Source organism: Palaemon carinicauda, chromosome 11 (genome assembly GCF_036898095.1).
Source record: "Palaemon carinicauda isolate YSFRI2023 chromosome 11, ASM3689809v2, whole genome shotgun sequence".
Taxonomy (NCBI): domain Eukaryota; kingdom Metazoa; phylum Arthropoda; class Malacostraca; order Decapoda; family Palaemonidae; genus Palaemon; species Palaemon carinicauda.
The window spans coordinates 88,909,508-88,932,876 of record NC_090735.1 but is presented as its reverse complement, the minus strand read 5'-3'; the positions used below and the strand labels follow the sequence as shown (position 1 = coordinate 88,932,876).

The window sequence follows — 23,369 nt, the reverse complement described above, 5'->3', positions numbered from 1 at the left end:
GCCGCCTCCACTGTCGGCGATACCCACCTCCTACCTTGGTGACTCACCCCATATCCCCGTGGCCGCCAGTCCTCCGTATGCCGGGGGACTGCCGCCTGCCGCCGGCTTCCAGCCGATGGCTCTCCCTCCTTCCTCATAGCTTGGTCGTCCGCCCGCCGGCCGGCCCCCGGAGTGCCGGCATCCACTGCCGGCAACCCGGTTCTGCTATAACCATCCTTGTTCCTGTCACCAATCCGGTAACCTCCGGCTGCCGGAGCCGCCGCTCCCTCTGCCGGCGTGCCGCCGCTGTGCCGGCGGACGCCACCCTGGTATTTCTCTTGACTTTTATATTGTCTGTCCTAATGCCAGAAACTCTGCTGGAGCGGCCTCCGGCGTGCCGGAGGTCTGCCGGAACCTTCCGGAGGCGTCAAGACGACTTGCACCCCCTTCTACTAGCTATCATCTAATACTGATAGCCCTACACTGCAACCAGATGGCTTGTTTACGTTAATGGATCAGTACCTTAGTACTGTTCTACTGGTAATCATGCTGTCTTTTTGCATTCTACAGATTTCCCGCATACTGCGTGTATCTTAGCGCGGCTGGTTGCCGGAAGCAGTTACCCTTTGGGATCCTTTAGCCCCCTAATTTGGGACTGAGTGGTCTCAGTCCCAACCTTATCCTTGACAATTCCCATGGAATTCCATTTGCCCTATGGACTTCTACTGGAATTCTATCCTGCGCCTTCGGCCACCTCGGATTATCCAAGGATGAAGCTTACGGTAACCAGCCGGGCAGTATGCACGGAGTATGTTTCTTTCCTATCTCAATCCTCTGTGCATCACACCCTTTATCAAGTTAAAATTAATGATTAATATTAACTTAGTTTAAGAGCCATTCTTATGACTCCCCCCATACTCATTTTCTCTTTCTTCCACAGGAGGAGCAGATGAAGTGTGACTTCGACTTCTGCGCTGTGAAACGCCCGCACTTCTACGGGCATACGGCTTGCAGGACTCACGCCCCTTGTGCTAACAAGAAAGGGGATTTGAAATTCTGGGACCCGCTGAACTGTACGGTCTGCCAGGCTCACCTAGTTGATGCCTTCCATAACCCTCCCTCAGCGGAGGTCAGGGACACTTCTCGGGATAAGCTACGCAAGTGGGTGCGTGGCTTCCAGAAGAATGCCACCGGACCGTACCTGGCCACTGAAGAAATGAGGTCCCTTTTGTTCCCAAAGGCCTCCCCTGATTCTGTGGTGCCCAAGGATTTGATCCCCACTGTCCAAATTACGGTGGAACCAGACGTAGTCATGGCCCAGTCCATGCACGAGTGCCACCTGGATTCCGAGGACGACGAACACATGTCGGATATTTCGGAGGGCACGGAGAAGACCCTTATGGCTCAAGGTGCTGAAGATGATGAGGACCAGGTGGAATACACCGAGCCGGAGCAAGAGGTCGCTCCTCCTTCCATCACCGCCCCTACTCCTACACCGACGGAAGTGTTTCTCCCGTCTACCTCCGCTACCCCGGAACCCATGCCATCCGCTCAAGAAATGTTCCGGATGATCAAAGCCATCATGGACGACAGGCTGAAAGAAAATCAGGAGTTCATCAGGTCCATGATAGGATCCAAAGAACCGAAGAAGATCTCGGTTAAGGATCTCCCCGCTTGCTCACATGCCAACCCATGGAGGTATGCTGAGCATATGGTTATCGCGACCGGCAGAATCTTCGTCAGCGACAAGATCGGCACGGTCCCCCTGGAAGACGTGGAGTTCTTCCCAAACTTCGAGGCTTACCCGGACTGTTACGTCCGGCTTCGCTCTGAACCTGCCTCTAAAGAAGAGACCGAACCAAAGGAGGAGATAGTGTTCGATCTCGCGAAGGCCCAGGCTATGCTAGCCAATACGTTTAAAAGTAGGGGTTTTACCTGCTCTAAGCTTCCGGCCCTGAGCAAGAAGCACCCTACCTACGTCGCACCTGACGATGCAGTCCTTCCATTCATGGAAAAAGCCTTCGCTGCGTGCCTCAAGGCTGTGGAAGAGGGAAAAGCCTGCCCTGCACTGGAGGAGTGCAGACCCTTCTCCATAGTGACTCCCCCCGACGCTCGACATTGGAAGGACATCCAGCATACTTTCGTGGTGGGAAAGCTAGATCCTGATGTCGCCGGACGTCAGTTTAATGAAGACCTCCCGAAACTCAACGATCACCTCCTTCGTCGGGAACAAGATACGAAGGAGAGGCTCGCAGCATCCATGTCCCACCAGGTCCAATTTGATATCATGGCCTGTGACACCAGAGTACCAGACCACTACATGGTACTCGCCAAATCCCACATGGCAACCCTGGTGAAGGATATGTACCACTTCATGAAGGCTCGGAGAGCCTGTCGTGAATTCGTGTTCGCAGGTGCCACTGTGAAACACGAACCCCGGAGGCTGATTTCCTCCAACATCTGGGGTAAACACCTCTTTCCTTCTGACCTTGTGAAGGAGATCACCGACAAAGCCGCCACGGAGAATAGGAACCTTCTCCACAAGTGGGGCATGTCAAAAAAGAGGAAATCCTCTCAGGACGACGGACCTCAACCTAAGATGAAATCCTCCAAACAGAAACCCCAGCAGCGTCAACCAAGACGACAGTTTCCGGGACCCGCTACTCCCCAAGTGGCAGCCCAGCCACAGCAGACCTTTCAGCTGGTCACCCAACCGGTCTTGTCACAGTCACCGGTTTTCACCCCTGCTTACAAGCAACAGACAACTACCTTTCGTCCCAAAGGTAGAGGCTCAAGCAGAGGTGCAGGCAGAGACGCGTCTCGCCGTCCCTCCAGAGGCAGAGGAGGAAAGGGAGCTAGCGGCCGAGGCAGTAAGCCCTCGGGACACCAGAAGCAATGAAGTGCTTCCGGTGGGAGGAAGACTCCGCCAATTCCAGGATCGTTGGACCTTCGATCCCTGGGCACACAGCATCGTCAAGAAGGGTCTAGGCTGGAGTTGGACTCAACCACCCCCAACCTTCCAGCAGTTCTTCCAACAATCAACCCCCCTTCTGGAAGAATATGTCCTAGATCTCTTGAACAAGAAGGTGATAAGGAAGGTAAAGTCCACCAGGTTCCAAGGGAGACTGTTTTGTGTCCCCAAGAAAGACTCCGACAAACTCAGAGTCATTCTGGACTTATCCCCCCTCAACAAGTTCATAGCGAACGACAAGTTCAAGATGCTGACTCTTCAACAAATAAGGACCCTTCTGCCTCGAGGTTCTTACACGGTCTCCATAGACCTGGCGAATGCATACTGGCACGTTCCAATGAACCATCACGCTTCCTCCTACCTAGGATTTCGACTCCAAAGGAAAAGCTACGCCTTCAGGGCCATGCCCTTCGGCCTCAATGTGGCCCCTCGGATCTTCACAAAGCTGGCGGACGCCATAGTACAACAGCTCTGCCTCCGAGACGTCCAGGTGATGGCCTACCTCGACGATTGGCTAGTCTGGGCTCCATCGCCCGAGGATTGTTTAAAATCCTGCAGCAAAGTCACCCAGTACCTAGAACACCTGGGATTCAAGATAAACGTGAAGAAATCTCGCCTCTCTCCAGCTCAGAAGTTCCAGTGGTTAGGAATCCAATGGAACCTTCAGTCACACCGCCTTTCCATTCCCCAGAAGAAAAGGAAGGAAATAGCAGGGTCTGTCAAACGACTACTGAAATCCAAGCAGATCTCAAGACGCCAGCAGGAATGAGTTCTAGGCTCTCTACAGTTCGCCTCAGTAACAAACCCAGTGCTTCGTGCACAGCTAAAGGATGCCGCGGGAGTCTGGAGACGTTCTGCATCCATCGCTCGAAGAGACCTCAAGAGACGGCTCCCAAACAGACTTCGACTTCTCCTCAAGCCGTGGTCGGAAGCAAAGGCCCTGAAAAGGTCCATTCCTCTTCAACACCCACCTCCATCACTCAACATCCACACGGACGCTTCGCTGGAGGGTTGGGGAGGTCACTCCCACTAAAAACAGGCTCAAGGCACATGGTCTCCCCTGTTCAAGACGTTTCACATCAACATCTTGGAGGCCATGGCGGTCCTTCTAACTCTGAAGAAACTCTCCCCGCCTCCCTCGATCCATATTCGTCTAACCCTAGACAACTCGGTGGTAGTTCGATGTCTCAATCGCCAAGGCTCAAGATCGCCCCAGATAAATCAGGTGCTTCTTCCAATCTTCCGTCTGGCAGAGAAGAAGAAATGGCACCTGTCTGCAGTTCACCTTCAAGGATTCCGCAACGTGACAGCGGATGCTCTGTCTCGGACAAGCCCGATAGAGTCGGAATGGTCTCTAGACGCAAGATCATTCTCCTTCATCTCTCACCAAGTCCCAGAACTTCAGATAGATCTCTTCGCAACGAGCGACAACAATCAACTTCCTCGGTACGTGGCCCCGTACGAGGACCCCAAGGCAGAAGCAGTGGATGCCATGTCACTGGACTGGAACAGATGGTCCAAGATCTATCTGTTCCCTCCCACCAACCTTCTGCTGAATGTCCTCTCCAAGCTGACAACCTTCAAAGGGACAGCGGCCCTAGTGGCTCCCAAGTGGCCCCGGAGCAACTGGTACCCCCTGGTCCTGGAGCTGCACCCCAAGCTGATCCCTCTCCCGGGCCCAGTTCTCTCCCAACAAGTACAGAAGTCGACTGTCTTCGCTTCATCATCGAAAATCAAGGACCTTCATCTCATGATTTTCTCTCCCTAGCCGCAAAGAAGAGGTTTGGGATCTCGAAGAAAAGTCTAGACTTCCTCGAGGAATACAAAACCGAATCCACAAGACGGCAATACGAATCATCTTGGAGAAAATGGGTCTCTTTCGTCAAGACAAAAAATCCTAAGGAAATCACAATTGATTTCTGCATGTCCTTCTTCATTCACCTTCATGGACAGGGATTAGCAGCCAATACGATTTCGACTTGCAAATCGGCCTTGACTAGACCACTATTGTATGCCTTCCAAATTGATCTGTCCAGCGACATCTTCAATAAACTGCCGAAAGCATGCGCTCGTCTACGCCCAGCACCCCCACCGAAACCGATCTCCTGGTCATTGGACAAGGTGCTCCATTTCGCCTCCAACTTGGATAATGATTCATGCCCTCTCAAGGATCTGACTCAGAAAGTTATATTTCACTTTGCTCTTGCCTCAGGAGCCCGAGTCAGCGAAATAGTGGCATTGTCAAGAGAAGAGGGTCATATCCTGTTTACTGATTCAGGAGACATTACCCTCTCCCCGGATCCGACGTTTCTCGCCAAAAACGAATTACCCACCAAAAGATGGGGCCCCTGGAGAATATGCCCCCTGAAGGAAGATGCCTCTCTATGCCCAGTAGAGAGCCTCAAGGTCTATCTTCGCAGAACTTCGAACTTTGGTGGAGGCCAACTCTTCAAAGGAGAAACATCGGGCAGCGACCTGTCACTGAAACAACTAAGAGCGAAAATCACCTACTTCATTCGCAGAGCGGATCCTGACAGTACACCCGCCGGTCACGATCCTAGAAAAGTTGCATCGTCTCTGAATTTCTTTCAGAGTATGGACTTCGAAAGCCTTAAAAGCTTTTCAGGCTGGAAGTCCTCGCGTGTTTTCTTCAAACATTATGCGAAACAAGTGCACGAAGTCAAACATTTTGTGGTAGCTGCAGGTAGTATTATGAAACCTGCACCTAACTCTGCATAGAACAGCGAGTTACTTGGGACTCTAACTCTTCGGGTGCCTATGTTGACCCTCGAGCGATACATAGTGATGTCGAAAACACTTAGTGCTTTCTTATAACTGTTCTTATCCCAGGTGAAATGTCATAGTCGTCACACAAGCGCCGCATGCCTAGAGCATGATGTGTTTTAATTAAAGACTGACGTTCCTCGAGAACGAGTGCCTACTAATAAATTTGAAATTCCCTTTCAGGTTCAAGAGTAAGTCTTTATTACTATGTACATTATAATTCACTGTAAATTAACTTTACTTATTGCTGTAATTTATTTTAAATTTTATGCAATTGTGAAATAAAATTCCTATTTTATTACTTGTGCGTCTCAATCCGCTCCTACTTATACTATGAAATATATGCCTGTCATAGTTTTATTATCCCCTTCCCCATGGTTCATGGAGATACTAAGATCCTAACCCTTAGTATATATTCACTCTTACAATGTAATATTCCAATACGAATACTTACTCTTCATACCCTTGAGACGAAACTAACCTTCTTAGCACACAGTGCCTAACCACCACTTGTCTGCCCTAAAGAATGTTCTGATACGAATGCCAACCATTCAGTCTCGTCTCCAAGTTCTTCAGGTTCTTCTAGCAAGGTGAATAGCCCTTCGATAACCACTTTGATCTCGGCATGACCGTGGGAACTTCACTGCCAAGGGGGGCAGGAAGATTCTTCCCTACGTTTCTTTTATTAAGATTACTATGCTACATTGTTCAAAGCCCTTGGCGCTTACCCAATAGGGGAAAATCTACCACGATACATTGATTCTCTGGTATTCTTCCATCAGGACGCCATGGCTTGAGCCCAAAAAACGGATTTTGAGCGAAGCGAAAAATCTATTTTTGGGTGAGATAGCCATGGCGTCCTGATGGACCCTCCCTGCTACTTCGTCCAGTTTTTAGGTCCCACCCTGCTCTGCTGTATCATGGTGATCGGCAAGCAACTGGCTTCAGGATGAAGACGGACGTGATGTCATTTAAGCAATGGCGCCCGTTTGTTTACGTCTCGAGTACCAAAAGTAGCCACGGATGAGATTAGCTATGGAACGGCTCCCAGCTATTCTCCGCCCTTACACACCGAAGCATTAACTCTGTTCGGGGTGTAGATAGCTATGTGGCGCGTTAATACATGCGTCCCCTGTTGATATACGATGTCTTAAAAGGGAAACCTTTAGGATACTCGCTCCAGAAGTTAGAATTTTGTGATAACCTGTGGTTAAATTCTCTGGGAATATCTTAGTAGTTATTTACCCAAGGAAGCTACCAAAAAGGAACCTTCCATCAGGACGCCATGGCTATCTCACCCAAAAATAGATTTTTCGCTTCGCTCAAAATCCGTTATATATATATATATATATATATATATATATATATATATATATATATATATATATATATATATATATATATATATATATATATATGACTAACACTCTTGATTTTAGTTAATGTAAATATCAACCACAACGGCATTTAATATCAAATTCTATCTTTGGGAGTGAATATCCAATAGAAATTCATTTATGATAACAGCTTCTGGCTGGGCAGAAATTCGAACATACGCCTCTTAGCCGAAACCATGGTTGGAGAGACTGTAACCAACCATGCTATCAAGACAAATACAAGTTTATTACAAGTCTACCGTACATATCCCTGCCGAATTTAGGAATTTGTTCTTAGATTTGAAATAAACTTATCTCCACTATGATAACTCGTTAGTGTTTGCAATGCATTTTATTGATATAGATTCATGATAAATAACCACGTGTTGCAAACTCACTTATCAGCTATCATAGTGGAGAAGAGTTGCTTTCAAGTCTAAGAACAGATTCCTGAATTCGACAGGAATATGTACGGTAGACTTGTAATGAACTTGTGTGTGTGTGTGAGTGTGTGTGTGTGTGTGTGTATATATATATATATATATATATATATATATATATATATATATATATATATATATATATATATATATATATATATATATAATATATATGAAAGAGATAGAGAGGTCTTATCTCTTATTCTTTTAAGAAATTCAATCGTTTTCGAGAATAGTTATCGAAAAATATAATCACACCGATATATTTTCCATTCCTTATTACATTTTTATGTGGAACATCCTTAAATATTGTGGGAACTGACTATTCCAATTAATATACGTGGGAATCATATATCCTTTGTTTGCATTATTCTAGCAGCTGCTCTCTCTCTCTCTCTCTCTCCTCTCTCTCTCTCTCTCTCTCTCTCTCTCTCTCTCTCTCTCTCTCTCTCTCTCTCGAGGTCTAGAATAAGTTAGATAAGATCATAAGAACTCTCCAAATGCTTAAACTAAATCGTTCTACCAAAGAGCAAATGGAGTATCTGCGAATAGACTAAAAATTCTTTGAGACATCCAAAATCCTCGCAACACTCTCTCTCTCTCTCTCTCTCTCTCTCTCTCTCTCTCTCTCTCTCTCTCTCTCTCTCTCTCTCTCTCTCTCTATATATATATATATATATAATATATATATTATATATATATATATATATATATATATTACCTGTATCCAATATTCTATATTATTTGGATGTTCCCAAGGATCACAAAAGACCGCTAACTACTTTGCAAGTTGGTGTTGGAATTGTATTTCTTTCGGGTGAAGATCCCATGTTCCAAAGATGTTCAATGACCACCTAAAAACAATGTTAGAACATGCCCGTTTTCATTGCGAGTTGGAATCATTGATATTAAATGTTATCAATGGGGATATTACCATCATCATCATCACTTTATAAATGTTAATAAGCAAACCTCGTCAAGTCATACATTAAGATCACCCAATTGCCACCTCTCCACCATCATCTTTAACCCCCACCTGGTTATATCCTTTTACCTCGATCCCCAATGTTTGAGGTTTAAAGGTCTCACAGTTATGATGAGATCCTTCTGATGGAAGGTTTTTTTTAGTAAATGAAAAACAAAATACTAGGATAACAATATTCCCTACAGTTTGCTTTCCAGGTGTTTAAAATTATATCAAAACTATAGAAAACGAAGTAAATATGCGAAAAACTGATCGAGAGTAATGGATTTCTTGAAGAGCTTACCGGGGGAACACTTTTAAGGTGTTGGGCATCAGGACATGAAACGACAAATAAAATCGTAATGATACGAATACTCAATGCTAAGGAAATATTTCCTTTTGCCTTGGGAAGAGTGAAGCCAGCTAGACTCGGACCTTTGAGCATTGAGCAACCGTCACCAGGGAAGGGGGGTTCGCTTGGAAGTGAGCGACTTGCCAAGATAATTTGATTGATTGATCGATTGATTGATTAGGAGTTTTTTTGTCATTCTGACATCTAAGGTTGTTGATACCGTACCAGATAATATGAGTAAACAATGTGTTGATAGTTTAATATCTTATACCCTACATCCTATATGCCACATCATCACTATACTAATGCACCAATGAACTTTCATTGCATGTCATTTCACATATTCTATTGTCACCAATCACTTCTGAAACAATATAGATTATGTTAACTGGTGGTGCATTTTAAATATCCAACCTTAAATTAATATAATTGATATAGCAAATAATACTATTTTCTCTAAGAGGGCCGGAGCCAAGTAGCCTGTGACAAAAACTGACCCCAACCACACCGAACTACGTGGCTCATGATCGAAATCAAAGGAAAGCACTGAAATCAACAACTAAACCTTTAAACCTCATTACCTTAGAAATTTTGAACAAAGGCCACTTATTAATGATTGGTGACCCAATAGGTGCTATTTGAAACGATACATTATTAGCCCCTACATATAATATGTAGGCCACAGTGTGTAATTATGTGGAGAGAGAGAGAGAGAGAGAGAGAGAGAGAGAGAGAGAGAGAGAGAGAGAGAGAGAGAGAGAGAGAGAGAGAGAGGGGGGGGGGAATTACTTAAGAATATGCAGACGAGGGATATTTCCGTGTTATGAATATTAATATGAATAGTCAGTTCAAATATTATTCAAGAAAATTTTATATAGAAATAGGATAGGAAAATTCAAATAAAAAGTTATGATGAAATATTTTGATAAATTAGTTTCGAAATAATATTAGATTACATTTCTTAAAAGAATAAAAAAGTTCTCTCTCTTCATCGCATTTCTTTGAGTGATATCGGTAATTTCCCTCCTCCTCACATTGGAACCAAACTAACGATGTCTCGGTTGTTTAACGTCGGCCACCTTTCAGGGCAAGATGGGCATGATCTCTCCAAGTCAGGTCTGCCCAGGCTTACCCTATCTAGAGTCCCTTCTACCCTTACCAAGAGGAAAGTAGCCACTGAACAATTACTGCGCATTATTATTATTATCCTTACTTGCTAAGCTACAACCCAAGTTGGAAAAGCAGGATGCTATAAGCTCAGGGGTCCCAACAGGAAAAATAGCCCAGTGAGGAAAGGAAACAAGGAAAAATAAAATATTTCAAGAACAGTGACATGAAAATAAATATTTCCTATATAAAATAAAAAAATAAACAAAAGAGGAAGAGAAATAAGATAGAATAGTGTACCTGAATGTACGCTCAAGCAAGATAAGTCTATCCCAAGAGAGTGGAAGACCATGGTAAACAGACTATGGCACTATCCAAGACTAGATAATAAAGGCTTGATTTTGGAGTGTCCTTCTCTAAGAAAAGCTGCTTACATATACTAGTCTTACTTTCCAAGAGGAAAGTAGCCACTGAACAATAACAGTGCAGTCGTTAACCTCTTGAGCTAAGAATTATTTGGTAGTCTTGGTGTTGGCATGTCTATGATCACAGAGGAGAATGTGGAAAGAATAGTCCAGGCTATTCGGTGTGCATGTAGACAATGGGAAAATAAGCAGTATTCAGAGACACGGATCCAATGTAGTAGCCTACTATCTGGCCAGTCAAAGGATACAATAACTCTCTAGTGGTTTACAATTTCAGCTGAAGTCGTATGCAATGACCTGGGAGAGATAGAAGAAAGCTTAATTTACCCCATCATGCATTAGTTGTTAAGGAGCAACAGCGTTTAGTCCTGGTTGTTTTCATAATAAGTGTGTTCAAGGCTTTGCCTCTTCATTGGGGGGGAATGGAGCTCAGACGCCTCCCTCTGTGCCTCAAGGCCATCGGTAACCGTTATATTAACCATTCTCTATCTATATGTAGTGCATTTTGTTTCTCCCCTCCTCATCTGAGGATTTTGCAGAATACGAGGCTGAGATATCGATAGGTCTACATGTTTTTTCTCTGCATTCTCTATTTTTCAAATAGTGTTGCTATGACTAATAATGCTGTTTAATTCTAATTTGTATTCTATTTTCTTTTATATTCTGCTGAATAATAATAAGAATAGGGAAGTGTGGAATATGGGGAAAGGAAGAGTACCCCTGGATACAATCCAGTTTATAGCTTAAAAGCAGGTACTAGGGATGGGAAAGATTAAGGAAATATGGAGAAAGAGAAGTACAGAAGAATAAAAGAGAGGGCAGACCCTCCTGCGATATTAGGGAATTGGTATTATCATTTAGGTGTCAATATTATTACAGGATAGTGATGTTATTTGATTAGATGTTACAGATAACTATTACTGCCTTTATTATGGAACTCCTCATCACCTTGATGGCGAATATAGACTACAATCGAACATCTAGTTTCGTTTTTATAAACATTCTTTTTCCATGGGTAGCCAAGGTCTTACACGTTCTGTTGCATTTCTCCCCATATTTGATAAAGAATTCTTTAGAGGAGTCTTTGTCACGGTAAATAATTTCTAAATAACGATTATCCTTTATGACATCCCCCATCCCCTTGAGGCAACACAATTCTTGACCCTGGAAACACTAAAATGGTCTATTCTTGAAAAAATCCTTTCGTAAACAGATTTCTTTACCTATTTAATAGCTTTTTTATTTGTAAAACTCAAAAACTCTTCTCTTGTCGCATTTGCTAAGGATCGCAACATCAGGAAAATTAACTTGTCTGCTGCGGTGGCCTTGATAACTCAACTTCTTGGAGTCTCTCTCTCTCTCTCTCTCTCTCTCTCTCTCTCTCTGAGATAACTACCTCCGTATATATCACTGAGGAGTGTTACCATGGCAATCCTAATCAAGAGCTTATCGTTTACACAGGTTGAGATCGCTTGGGAAGATGGTCTGATAGGAGTCGGTTTTCTCAAACCGGGTAAAGAGAGATAATAGAGAATCTCTTATCTTGTAGTAAAGAATTATCTCGTTTATTGATGAGATAGCAAGATACACTTAAGTTTGAATGAAACATTTTGTAAAACTTCAAATAACTATAGTATCTCGACAATCATGCATTTTCTAGATTGCAATAAGACATAATTTATGCTGGAAATTCCTCCATCTTTTAACTATTGTCTATTAGCGTTTCTTAGGACGATGAATCCTACATGGCCTTTTGCCAGTAGTTCTCAATCTTCAGTGTTAACTGTTTAAATATTCTTTACTGAAACAGAGTCATCCAACCCAATTATTTCAATACCCTGGGCATAATAGGGACAGGCTACCTACAGTTATGTCATCAGGAGCCAGTTTTTCTTGAGGTGCCTCACATCACAGTATCTTGTACTAGAAGTCTTTCATTCCTCGTGCAGAATTGTTCTGTAAGACTGAGATGGTCTCCCTGGTAGCATTATTGGTACCTACGCCAATAACTTTAATTTGATAAGCTTTTTTTATTGATAAATGTTCACTTTTATTTATTTGTACTTATTTGTCTACTATGACTCATCACAATGGGTATTTTAGTCTTGTTATATATAAATGGTTTTCCTTTTGAGTAATGATCATAGTATTGAAATAATAATCATAATAATGATGGTACAATAATGAATAATAATGATATGATTGAGGTAACCATATCACCCTCATCACGAGACTGCAACAGGAATATGGTTGACAGATACTCGCCATGAAGTCCATCATGGGTAAGAGGAAGGATAAAATAATAGTTCCTTGTCAACACCTTTCAATGCAGACACGAAAATTTTCTATAGTTGTTCTTTCTGCTATTTTCTATTTTACCCTTCAAACACTCCACACAAAAACTTTAATCACTTACACAACACATTGCAGGGCATTGCGGAAACGACAATCATGGAAGTGTCTAGGTGACTTAAGTAGTAGCAAAGGCAGCCTTACAAAAATTTCTATCAAATCTTCTAACTAATGGAGTGTCTTTAACCGATAATATTCATTTGATCTGCCGTGTCACATAAGTCAGTAAATTTCAACATCACTCTTTTCCTTTCTCTGTTACTACTGAAGAGTAGGATGTACCAGTAAATTGTGGAGTTTTCAGGAGTGGTTTTAAGACCCTGCTATCTAGGAAAACTATATTACTAAGTGATGAAACCAAACTCCAGTGTCACTGACTTGCACATTGAAGTTGACACCTTCAGGGATTGGACTGGAATGATGAATTTGGCTCTGTGAGAGCCGTTTACAAATAACGTTATACAATGCCAACACTCACCCTAATACAATGAATTCAAAATCACATTTTATTCTTGCGTGACAAACAATTTGCTTTGGGGCACAGTCACTTGGGAGAGGACACAATAGAATGCACTGAACACATGCGACAATAAACTGGATTTTGTGTGGGAGAGGGAGAGAGAGGGGAAGGCTGCGGTTCTAACACGATCTCTATGTGTCTGTCTGTCTCTGCAACCTTCAGTCACCTATCTATGAAATTTTGACTAATTCCAGAAGCTTCCTGGATCGAGTTCTGGTAGCGTGGGGGGTTGTGCCCAAGCTTCAAAGTTGCCAAATATTACTCTCCCAAACGCTGTACACACGCTACGCCAGACGATTCTCTCAGTCAGCTAGCTCCACCCACCCATTGTCCCCGAAATAAAAAAAGATAACCTCTCACCGGGTATTCTCGAAATTTCAAAAGCAAGTCGTAAAGAACATTCCAAAGCACATGTTCTGAAATTCTCTCTCAAATATGACGCAATACATCATAAAGATATAAAACAACATTAAAAAAGCCCTTGTTCCTATCTCGCATGAATCCTACAACACTTTCAAATCGACTACGCAAGACTTTATGGTAAACACGTAAAAAAAAAAAAAAACGTAAATTACATACTTTAACTTGAATAAAGAATATAATGAAATTCACGACAAAAGTCGTACGTAATTTACATAAAATACTTATATCTACATGAGAGGGGCTCATTTTACGGGCTGGGTATCATCTCTTCAATGCACAAATGAAAACAATATACGAAATGTAAATAAAATTATCAAAACCTACGATAATTACTCTACACTAGACCAGCTTCGTAAGTATATTATATATATACATACATACATATATATATATATATATATATATATATATATATATATATATATATATATATATATATATATATATATATATATATATATATACAGTAACATGTTACCAAAATCATCCACCCGAATTCTACCTGAAAACCGGAAGTGTAACACCTGGCAAAACCCACTCTGTAGACAGAAGAAAAAAAAAGAAAAAGAAAAAAAAGTGCTTGTGGTTATGCTCTCAACAGATGGAAGTTATAATTTCGTCAAAGGTAAAACAACATTATCGTTGTTTTTGTCTCAACCGGAGACAGATATTCCGTTTGTTTTCTGGCTGATAATCTGAATTTCACTCTCTCTTAATTAAGTCTTGATGGAATTACACCTCACAGCTAGGTAGGAATAGCCTACGTCTTTCATTAAATTCCAAGTGGCTTTCTCACGGTTACGTACGAGAGAGAGAGAGAGAGAGAGAGAGAGAGAGGAGAGAGAGAGAGAGAGAGAGAGAGAGAGAGAGAGAATTACAATCTTATCAGGAGTAACCCATATCTACGGTCTTCATCCATTGTCTACAAAACAAAATCTAGAATCTAATAAACCACAGCAAAAATACATCAACTATCCTTGCAAGATGAAAGAAATTAGTTCGGTTTCAATTAAACTTGTTTGATATAAGCCACGATATAGAAAATTATGTAGAAATCAAGATTAAATTTGCAGCTTCCATGTAGACTATAATGGAGAAAAACTCGCCACTTAAGCAATATCTTAACCCTCTACGAAGCTGTATAGGCTACAAAATTCCTTGTGTACTTTTTCCCAACACACAAAATTCCGTTTGTTAAATTAGACTTTACTTCATCAATACTCTAAAGGTCAAAACCCCAGGATAGGATACAGTCATGATAACAGATAGAACTTACTTTTCCGATTAAGGTGACGTTGCTACAGGCTATCTATCATCCTCATTGTGTAAAGAAAATACTTTTTAAGCAATTAGATAAGTAGTAATAATAATACGCATTGGTAAATAGATGAGCAAGAATGAGTAAAGTGTACGTCTGGCATGCGTTCAATATAGAATTTTTCCTTTTGGGAGATAAATTGTCGCTGAACTGTAAATATAGAATCAATACATTTCCTTCAGTTTTAGAATTGCACTGAACGCAGAATAATCCATAGAAATTCAAAATAACCAGAAAAGGCATTACACATATGTAGCTTAAACTACGACCAAAGTGTCGTACGATTTGAAGACGGAGGGACGGGAAGAGAGCTACGCAATGCATCACTTCTGAATAAAGTTCTACGAACGAACACCATTCCGAGGGTCAGGTCCGCTGTTCAAGTTGCCAGCCTCAGCCTGTCAGTTCACCTGCGGAACTCCGGGCAGTAAGGAGCGACGAAGTAGGCGTGGCTGTAGTATTTTTCCTTGTATTCCAATAATCCCAAAGGAAATCCATCAACATGGCATCCCAAGCAATCGATACCGATTCCATGACACTGACAAGATTCACTTTGGCAGAGCAAAAGCGAGTACCCCATGCTACAGGAGATCTCACACAATTGTTAGTGAGCATACAAACTGCCGTCAAGGCCATTTCTTCAGCGGTCAGGAAAGCCGGCATTGCCAAATTGTAAGTATAATAAACAGCTTTAAAATAATTACGGACAATATTCACCGTTATTTAAATCTACGTTTGGCATGGTTGATTTTCAAACTACAAGTCGCACCAAAGACTTTTGAAGAGTGTAGTGATCTTTTCAAGCTCTCTCTCTCTCTCTCTCTCTCTCTCTCTCTCTCTCTCTCTCTCTCTCTCTCTCTCTCTCTCTCTCTCTCTCTCTCTCTACTCTCCAATAAGCCTAAAACATCAGGCTTATTCTCAAATAACCTTTAAACCTTTCAGGGTGACTTTCACCCAAGGCACAGCAGTTGTAGAATTGTAAGGCACTTTTTATTACTAAAGCGTTTAAACATTTTGGAGATCTATACTATTCAATTTAGTACTTTTAAATGCAAATGAAAATTACTGCTTTCAGTGAACACTATCTAATGATACTAGGAAACTGTTCTGTAGTTAATTATTTGTTTTCTAACACTAGAAAAGTGTCACCCCATGTATACAGACCTGTACATTCCAGTTCAAGACACCTGTTCCATTGGTTGATTTTAGTTCGCTTAAAAGATATCTTAACAAAATTAAAACCTTTCTATGTAATAAAACATGTAGTCAGTGATAGGTCATACAGTTGGTCTGCTTTTACTATCATAAATTGAAATATTTATGTGGATATCTTAGCTACTATTGCGTGAGTTCATAGTACAGTGACATACGCAGTTGGTGTTCATTATCATAATATGGATGGTGGTCTAGCAACAGCCAACAGGCTGTACGTGTCTGTCTGTAGTTGTTGTGTGGGACGAACTTCTCCCAAGGACGTTCCTTCATCCAGTCACCATGACAACAATAAGCCTTTCTAATGTTTTGATGTTCATGAGATTTTAAGATCCTTTCCCTTTCAACTCCATTTCTTTCAAACTTTCCCAATTGCCTCTCTTTGCATGTGCTTATTATGCCACGCTTTTTTTTTCATATAAATTCAAGTGGCGATTGAAGTAAAAATGTTATATAAGAGTAGGCTGAGTGGCAAAACTTCCTTACTCTTGATTCACCATCCTCCATTGATTAGCTATATTGCATTTAAATTTATATGCATGTTTTTTCTCCAAGTTTTGACAATTATTGTTAAAGTTAAAATGCACTACGTACAAAAGTTACATCCGTTTAAAAAATGGGAGTTTGCAGTCACTCCTCCCGGGCAACCAATCAGCGTACGACCTTGGCTACATTTCCACCAATCACAACGAACCATGTTAAGGTGGGGTTTTGTCGTCATCTAAGGCCACCAAGCATACTATGTTTTGAGGTGAATGCCTACACGTATGAGTGTAGCAAGTTATGTTGACGCATTTTTACATTAATTTTCCAGTTTTTCCATTATCAAAACTACTATTTGCCACGTGGATTTACGATCACGTTATCCTAGTTTGTAGATTTTCTTTCCGGGGAACTTGCATGCTGACACCCTAAAGGGCTGTAAAGAGTACTGGACAATGGAACAAACAATTTAAAGGTATTTTCTGGGTTGGGCGAATAAATTTGGAAAATAAATTCAAAGGTAGACCTGTGAAGCCTCTACGAGAAAGGTTATGCCATTAAAATCAAGCAAAAAATACAATGGAAGGAAGAATCTTTATCAACTGTTTAGCAATCGCCATTAATCAAATATAATTTGCATATTTATTACAATTTCTTCAATTAAATTCTTTGACAAAAATGTCAACAGCATACGTACTTAAAAAGAAAATGTATTACTGATACAACTTGATTTTCGTAGCTCCATATGGTGAATTTTCAAGTGGTCAAGGGAATGGAACAGGTGTCGGTACACTTGCGCACAGGTAGTAGTAGTACACACACACACACACATACACACACACTCTCTCTCTCTCTCTCTCTCTCTCTCTCTCTCTCTCTCTCTCTCTCTCTCTCTCTCTCTCTCTCTCTCTCTCTCTCTCAGCCTTACGTATCTAATTATCTAATGCATGGGCTGATAAAGACGTTTATGTGAAGCATCTATGCACAACAATCGGAAAGTAAATAGTTTGACCCAAATGACTGCTCAACTTCTCAATTAATTATCTTTTACGTAACGAATTCTCCGAACCTTAGCACTCGTATAGTTTGCATAATATAGCTCAAGAAGCTTTTGAAACTTGCGGTTCGAGAGATAATAAACCTTGTTCTCCGTCATGAGAAATGTCTGGTTATCAATCGGAGGGACCTTGAGGCTTCAAGAATAATAGTCACTACCTCGTTTACGCCTCTTTAAAACAAGATAAATTGAACAAATTAAGGATTGGCAGATATAATACGTGCATACAGAGAGAGAGAGAGAGAGAGAGAGAGAGAGAGAGAGAGAGAGAGAGAGAGAGAGAGAGAGAGAGAGAGAGAGAGAGAGAGAGAGACTACAACAAATGCAGCCGTTTCAAGCCCACTGAAGGATAAAGGCTTCAAACGTGCCTGGGATTTGGTCCCTTTTCATAACCAAACTGGCCACAGTGGATTGGTGATGGTGGGAGACTTTGGTTTGCTCGCTCACAACAAACCAACCTCGTATGAGTGGCCCTCACTAGTACAGCTTTGCTAATAATGGCGATACTCAAACCCTTCATTGCCCTTCACCACGTTAAGGTCTCCACACTCGGAACGGGTACACACACACACACACACACACACACACACACACACACACACACACACACACATAAACTTAAAATCACATCCATAGTTACAAATAGGAATTAGTTAGTTTTGACGGGTACAAAAGTTTAAAGTTCCATGAATCGCATACAATAAATATTCAGATAATAAATCCGTTAATAAAGATTGCACAAATAATCGTTCACAAATTGCGGTAAATCTACATTTTTTCTTTAAAAACCTTTTCAAGCAGTATTTTCGTTCAAGCAATACATGCCCTTTAAACACCACTTATGGCTTTAAAAAAACTTGAATTTGTAACCAAAAGGTCGTCGTTTACAATATTTCAAGTTGTCATTAACCTTATTGAAAAAAAATCCCTGATAATGTAATCACCTTAATAAACCCTTAAATGTATTGGGCACTGTTTTAATAAATTAACTCTTACCCATATTTGTCATTACCAGCTACTGAAGTGATAACGAATTCCTGACTAAATTAAAAGGTTAAAGGTGTCTGGTTTCAGTTCCAGTTCCATCAGAATAGATGCTCACCAGAATGTCAGCCGGGCAAGCCCAACCCCCCACTGTGGTGCCCTACCACAGCAGTAGCCTCCCCAGTAAACAGCTTAAACTCACGGCCCTGGGCGGGGATCGATCTCTTGCCACGCGAATGCGAGGCAAACACGTTACCACTGTACTAGCTAATCATAATTTCTAACATATGAAAGCAATCTTAAAAAGCTGATTAACCCCCCCCCCCCAGATATGGCATGGCCGGCGAAGTGAATGTGCAAGGAGAAGAGGTGAAAAAGCTGGATGTATTGGCCAACGACCTCTTCATCAACATGCTCTCGTCGTCCTTCACTACCTGCCTTCTCGTCTCGGAGGAAAACCAGACTGTCATTGAGGTAATTAAGTTTCACCGACTGGCCTAGAGTTATTTTGTGGTTTATAAAAAAAATATATACACTTGTTTGGCCATTATTCATAACTTTCTAATGCAAGCATTGGAATTTGAGGTTTATAAATCTTTAAATCTTATGCTGTTAATTTTAAGTTACAACCAGGCTTGCATTTTTCTGTCTTAATACACGTGTGTTTGACACTATTAGATTTAAGGTTGTTTATGAATGGCAGAGACAGGGGACACTGACAATGACTTAAGATATTAACCATATACACTTTACATATGATCAGCATCCATGTCCCCTTTCCAAACATGCTAGAACCAGGCAATGGCTGCTAATAACTCAGCAGATAGACCTATAGGCTCCCCCAGTCCCTAGCTCACAAGACTGGTGAGGTTGCAGGCACTTCAAGAAACTATTGATCTTGAGCAGGTCTTGAACCCCAGTCCAGCAGATTGTCATGCAGGGATGTGCCCAATAGGCTACTAAAACAATTATTCGAATAAATCTTTACCAAATAAACATTGATAATAAATTCAGCAATCAAGCATTTAAGTTAAAATCTGGTCAAACGTATTTGTTTTGTTCAGTGACACATCGCATCCATACCCGTTGCTTTCGGATCCAAGTATGTTGCTTCATACCAGGGAAGCTTCTTGTTGAAGCTTGTCGCAAAGCGATCTATTTGCAAATCTGAGAGTTTTTCTAGGATGAAACAATGATTTTGCATCTAGAGACCATTCTGTTTCCAGAGGCTTGGATCTTGATGGGGCGTCCGCCGTCAGATTGCAAACCCCTTTTAAGTGAACTGCTGAGAGATGCTAAGTTTTGCGCTTTGCCGAAGTGAGAAGGGCTAAACTCACATGGTTGATCAGAGGAGACCTTGAGCCCTATCTGTTGATGCAATGGACTATCGTCTTGCTGTCAAACTAATTTGATGTGCGATTTTTTCGTTAGGATCAGTCTCTCCAGAGTTAGAAACACTGCCATAGCTTCCAGAATGTTATGGAACTTCTGAAGTGTGGTTGACCACTGACCCTGTATCTTCTTGGAAGGTGAATGTTCCCTCCCCCCAACCCTGTTCCGAGGCGTCCCTGTGGATTGTCACGGCAGGAGGAGGATACTGTGGATTCGCCTTCTCAACTCAGTTGGCATCCTTGAGTCTTCTTTTAGGATTGGGTCTGTCACGGCAGCAAACTGCACTGACCCTAAGACACTTTCCTGTTGATGTCTGGTGAATATTTACGATCGAAGCAAGCACCTGACCGAGTTTGCGATTTCTTTTGTCTTGCCTTATGGTAGAGACATGATGTGTGACTTCAGATTCCAGTGAAACCCTAGCCAGTGGAATTCTCGAGTTGGAGATAGCCTAGACTTTTCAAGGTTAATTTGAAAGCCCAGAATTTCATGACTACTTGAGCTGTTAGAAGACATTCCGACTTCGTTGCAGCCCAGACTAGCTAGTCGTCTAGGTATACCATTACCTGAAGGCCTTTGTTCCGTGGTTGTTGGACAATAACCTCGACTAGCTTTGTGAAAATCCTTAGAGCTATACTGAGCCCGAAGGGCATAGCTCTGAATTCGTAGGCCTTTCTTGCTAGTCTGAAACCAAGGTAGGGTAGAAGTGCCGACCTATCGGAAGATGCCAATAGGCGTTGGTAAGATCAATTGAGACGGTCCAAGTATCCTGGGGTAGTAGGGTTCGTATTTGCGAGATAGTCAGCACATGGAACGTGTCGTTCAGAATGAATTTTAGTTGGGACAAGTCCAGAATGGTTCGAAGAGTGTTTGAATCTTTCTTTAGCACGCAGCATACCCACCCTAGAAAGTTCATGGAATTTGTGTAACGGATGACTCCCTTCCGGAGATGATCCTATACATAATCCTTTAAGAATGGGGTTGTGGGGTGGAAGAACCTCCAATTATCTCCATTTCCAGCCTAGTCCCTTTGAGACTATGTTGTGAGCCCAAGAATCGAACTTCCATTGATCCTTGAAAAGTTAAGTCTTCCCCCTACTGAAAGTTCCTCATCGATGTTTAGGAGGGCTTTGCCTCTACTTCCTCGGCCCTTAGAGTAACCGCCCCCTTCCAGCCCTTCCTCTGCCACTAGTATTTTTGCCCTGAGCTCTGATGCGAAATGTCGTAGTGGCTCTTTCATATACAGAGTTGAAGGCTGCAGACTGTTACATACTGCTGGGGAACCGTGTACATAGTCTGGGGATCGCGGCAACCAAGGCTGTCGCGGCAGAAAAGGCCTTCCTGTCTTGAAAGGGTCTCGTAGGCTTCTTGACTTATGGTTGAGGTACTTCTCCGGGGGGGGTGAATTTCCTCTTGGAGGACATGAGTGTTTTTATAGTTTATTTATGACATATTTGTTTTTGATGTTGTTAATAGTTTATATATGACATGTCTGTTTTGACGTTGTTACCTATTTTAGAATTATTTATTGTTAATTTGTTCTCTTCATTTATTTATTTCCTTATTTCCTTTCCTCACTGGGCTATTTTTCCCTGTTGGAGCCCCTGGGCTTATAGCATCTTGCTTTTCCAACTAGGGTTGTAGCTTGGATAGTAATAATATGTTATTTTCATTAGTAAAATAAATTTTTGAATATACTTACCCGATAATCATGTAGCTGTCAACTCTGTTGCCCGACAGAATTCTATGGAGGGATACGCCAGCTATCACAATACTAGAAGGGGGTGTACTTACCAGCGCCACCTGTGGCCAGGTACTCAAGTACTTCTTGTTGACACCTCCTCAATTATTCCTCGGTCCCACTGGTTCTCTATGGGGAGGAAGGGAGGGTCAATTAAATCATGATTATCGGGTAAGTATATTCAAAAATTTATTTTACTAATGAAAATAACATTTTTCAATATTAAACTTACCCGATAATCATGTAGCTGATTCACACCCAGGGGGGTGGGTGAAAACCAGTGTACAAGATTAAAGGATAGCTAAGTATCCCATATTTCATATAACAGTTATCTCAAATAACAATGAAATAATAAGTACCTGGTAAGGAAGTCGAATTGAACCGTTACTCTGTCTCTTTTTTAAGTTCGTCTTCCTTACTGAGCGCAGCGTTCCTCTTGGAGGCTGAATCAACCCAAAGGTGCTAAAGTATACAGGGCTGCAACCCATACTAAAGGACCTCATCACAACCTTTAACCTCGGCGCTTCTCAAGAAAGAATTGACCACCCGCCAAATCAACAAGGATGTGGAAGACTTCTTAGCCGACCGAACAACCCATAAAAAGTATTCAAGAGAAAGGTTAAAAAGTTATGGAATTATGGGAATGTAGTGGCTGAGCCCTCGCCTACTACTGCATTCGTTGCTACGAATGGACCCAGGGTGTAGCAGTACTCGTAAAGAGACTGGACATCTTTGAGATAGAATGATGCGAACACTGACTTGTTTCTCCAATAGGTTGCATCCATAACACTCTGCAGAGAACGGTTCTGTTTGAAGGCCACTGAAGTAGCCACAGCTCTCACTTCATGTGTCCTTACCTTCAGCAAAGCAAGGTCTTCTTCCTTCAGATGAGAATTTGCTTCTCTAATCAGAAGCCTGATGTAGTAAGAAACTGAGTTCTTAGACATTGGTAGAGAAGGCTTCTTGATAGCACACCATAAGGCTTCTGATTGTCCTCGTAATGGTTTTGACCTTCTTAGATAGTACTTAAGAGCTCTAACAGGGCAAAGTACTCTCTCTAGTTCGTTCCCCACCATGTTGGACAGGCTTGGGATCTCGAACGACTTAGGGCAAGGACGAGAAGGAAGCTCGTTTTAGCCAAAAAAAAACCGAGCCGCAAGGAACATGTAGCCGTTTCAGATGTGAAACCTATGTTCCTGCTGAAGGCGTGGATCTCACTTACTCTTTTACCTGTTGCTAAGCACACGAGGAAAAGAGTTTCTAATGTGAGGTCCTTAAAAGAGGCTGATTGGAACGGTTCAAATCCTGATGACATTAGGAACCTTAGGACCACGTCTAGATTCCAGCCTGGAGTGGACAACCGACGTTCCTTTGAGGTCTCAAAAGACCTAAGGAGGTCCTGTAGATCTTTGTTGGAGGAAAGATCCAAGCCTCTGTGGCGGAAAACCGCTGCCAACATACTTCTGTAACCCTTGATCGTAGGAGCTGA

General features: G+C 42.0%; 2 protein-coding genes across 2 annotated transcripts in view; one reads left to right on the top strand and one right to left on the bottom strand.

Annotated features, from left to right (window-relative positions):
• LOC137649722 (uncharacterized) overlaps nt 1–15,030 on the bottom strand; it is a 211,772-nt gene extending 196,742 nt beyond the window's left edge. The window contains exon 1 of the mRNA XM_068382680.1: nt 14,970–15,030. The gene's annotated coding sequence lies outside the window, so the exon portion shown is untranslated. The remainder of the gene's footprint in view (nt 1–14,969) is intronic.
• Nucleotides 15,031–15,401: 371 nt separating this feature from the next.
• fbp (fructose-1,6-bisphosphatase) overlaps nt 15,402–23,369 on the top strand; it is a 28,785-nt gene continuing 20,817 nt past the window's right edge. The window contains exons 1-2 of the mRNA XM_068383173.1: nt 15,402–15,683; nt 19,077–19,221. Coding sequence (XP_068239274.1) covers nt 15,514–15,683; nt 19,077–19,221 — 315 coding nt within the window. The 5' untranslated portion in view covers nt 15,402–15,513. The remainder of the gene's footprint in view (nt 15,684–19,076; nt 19,222–23,369) is intronic.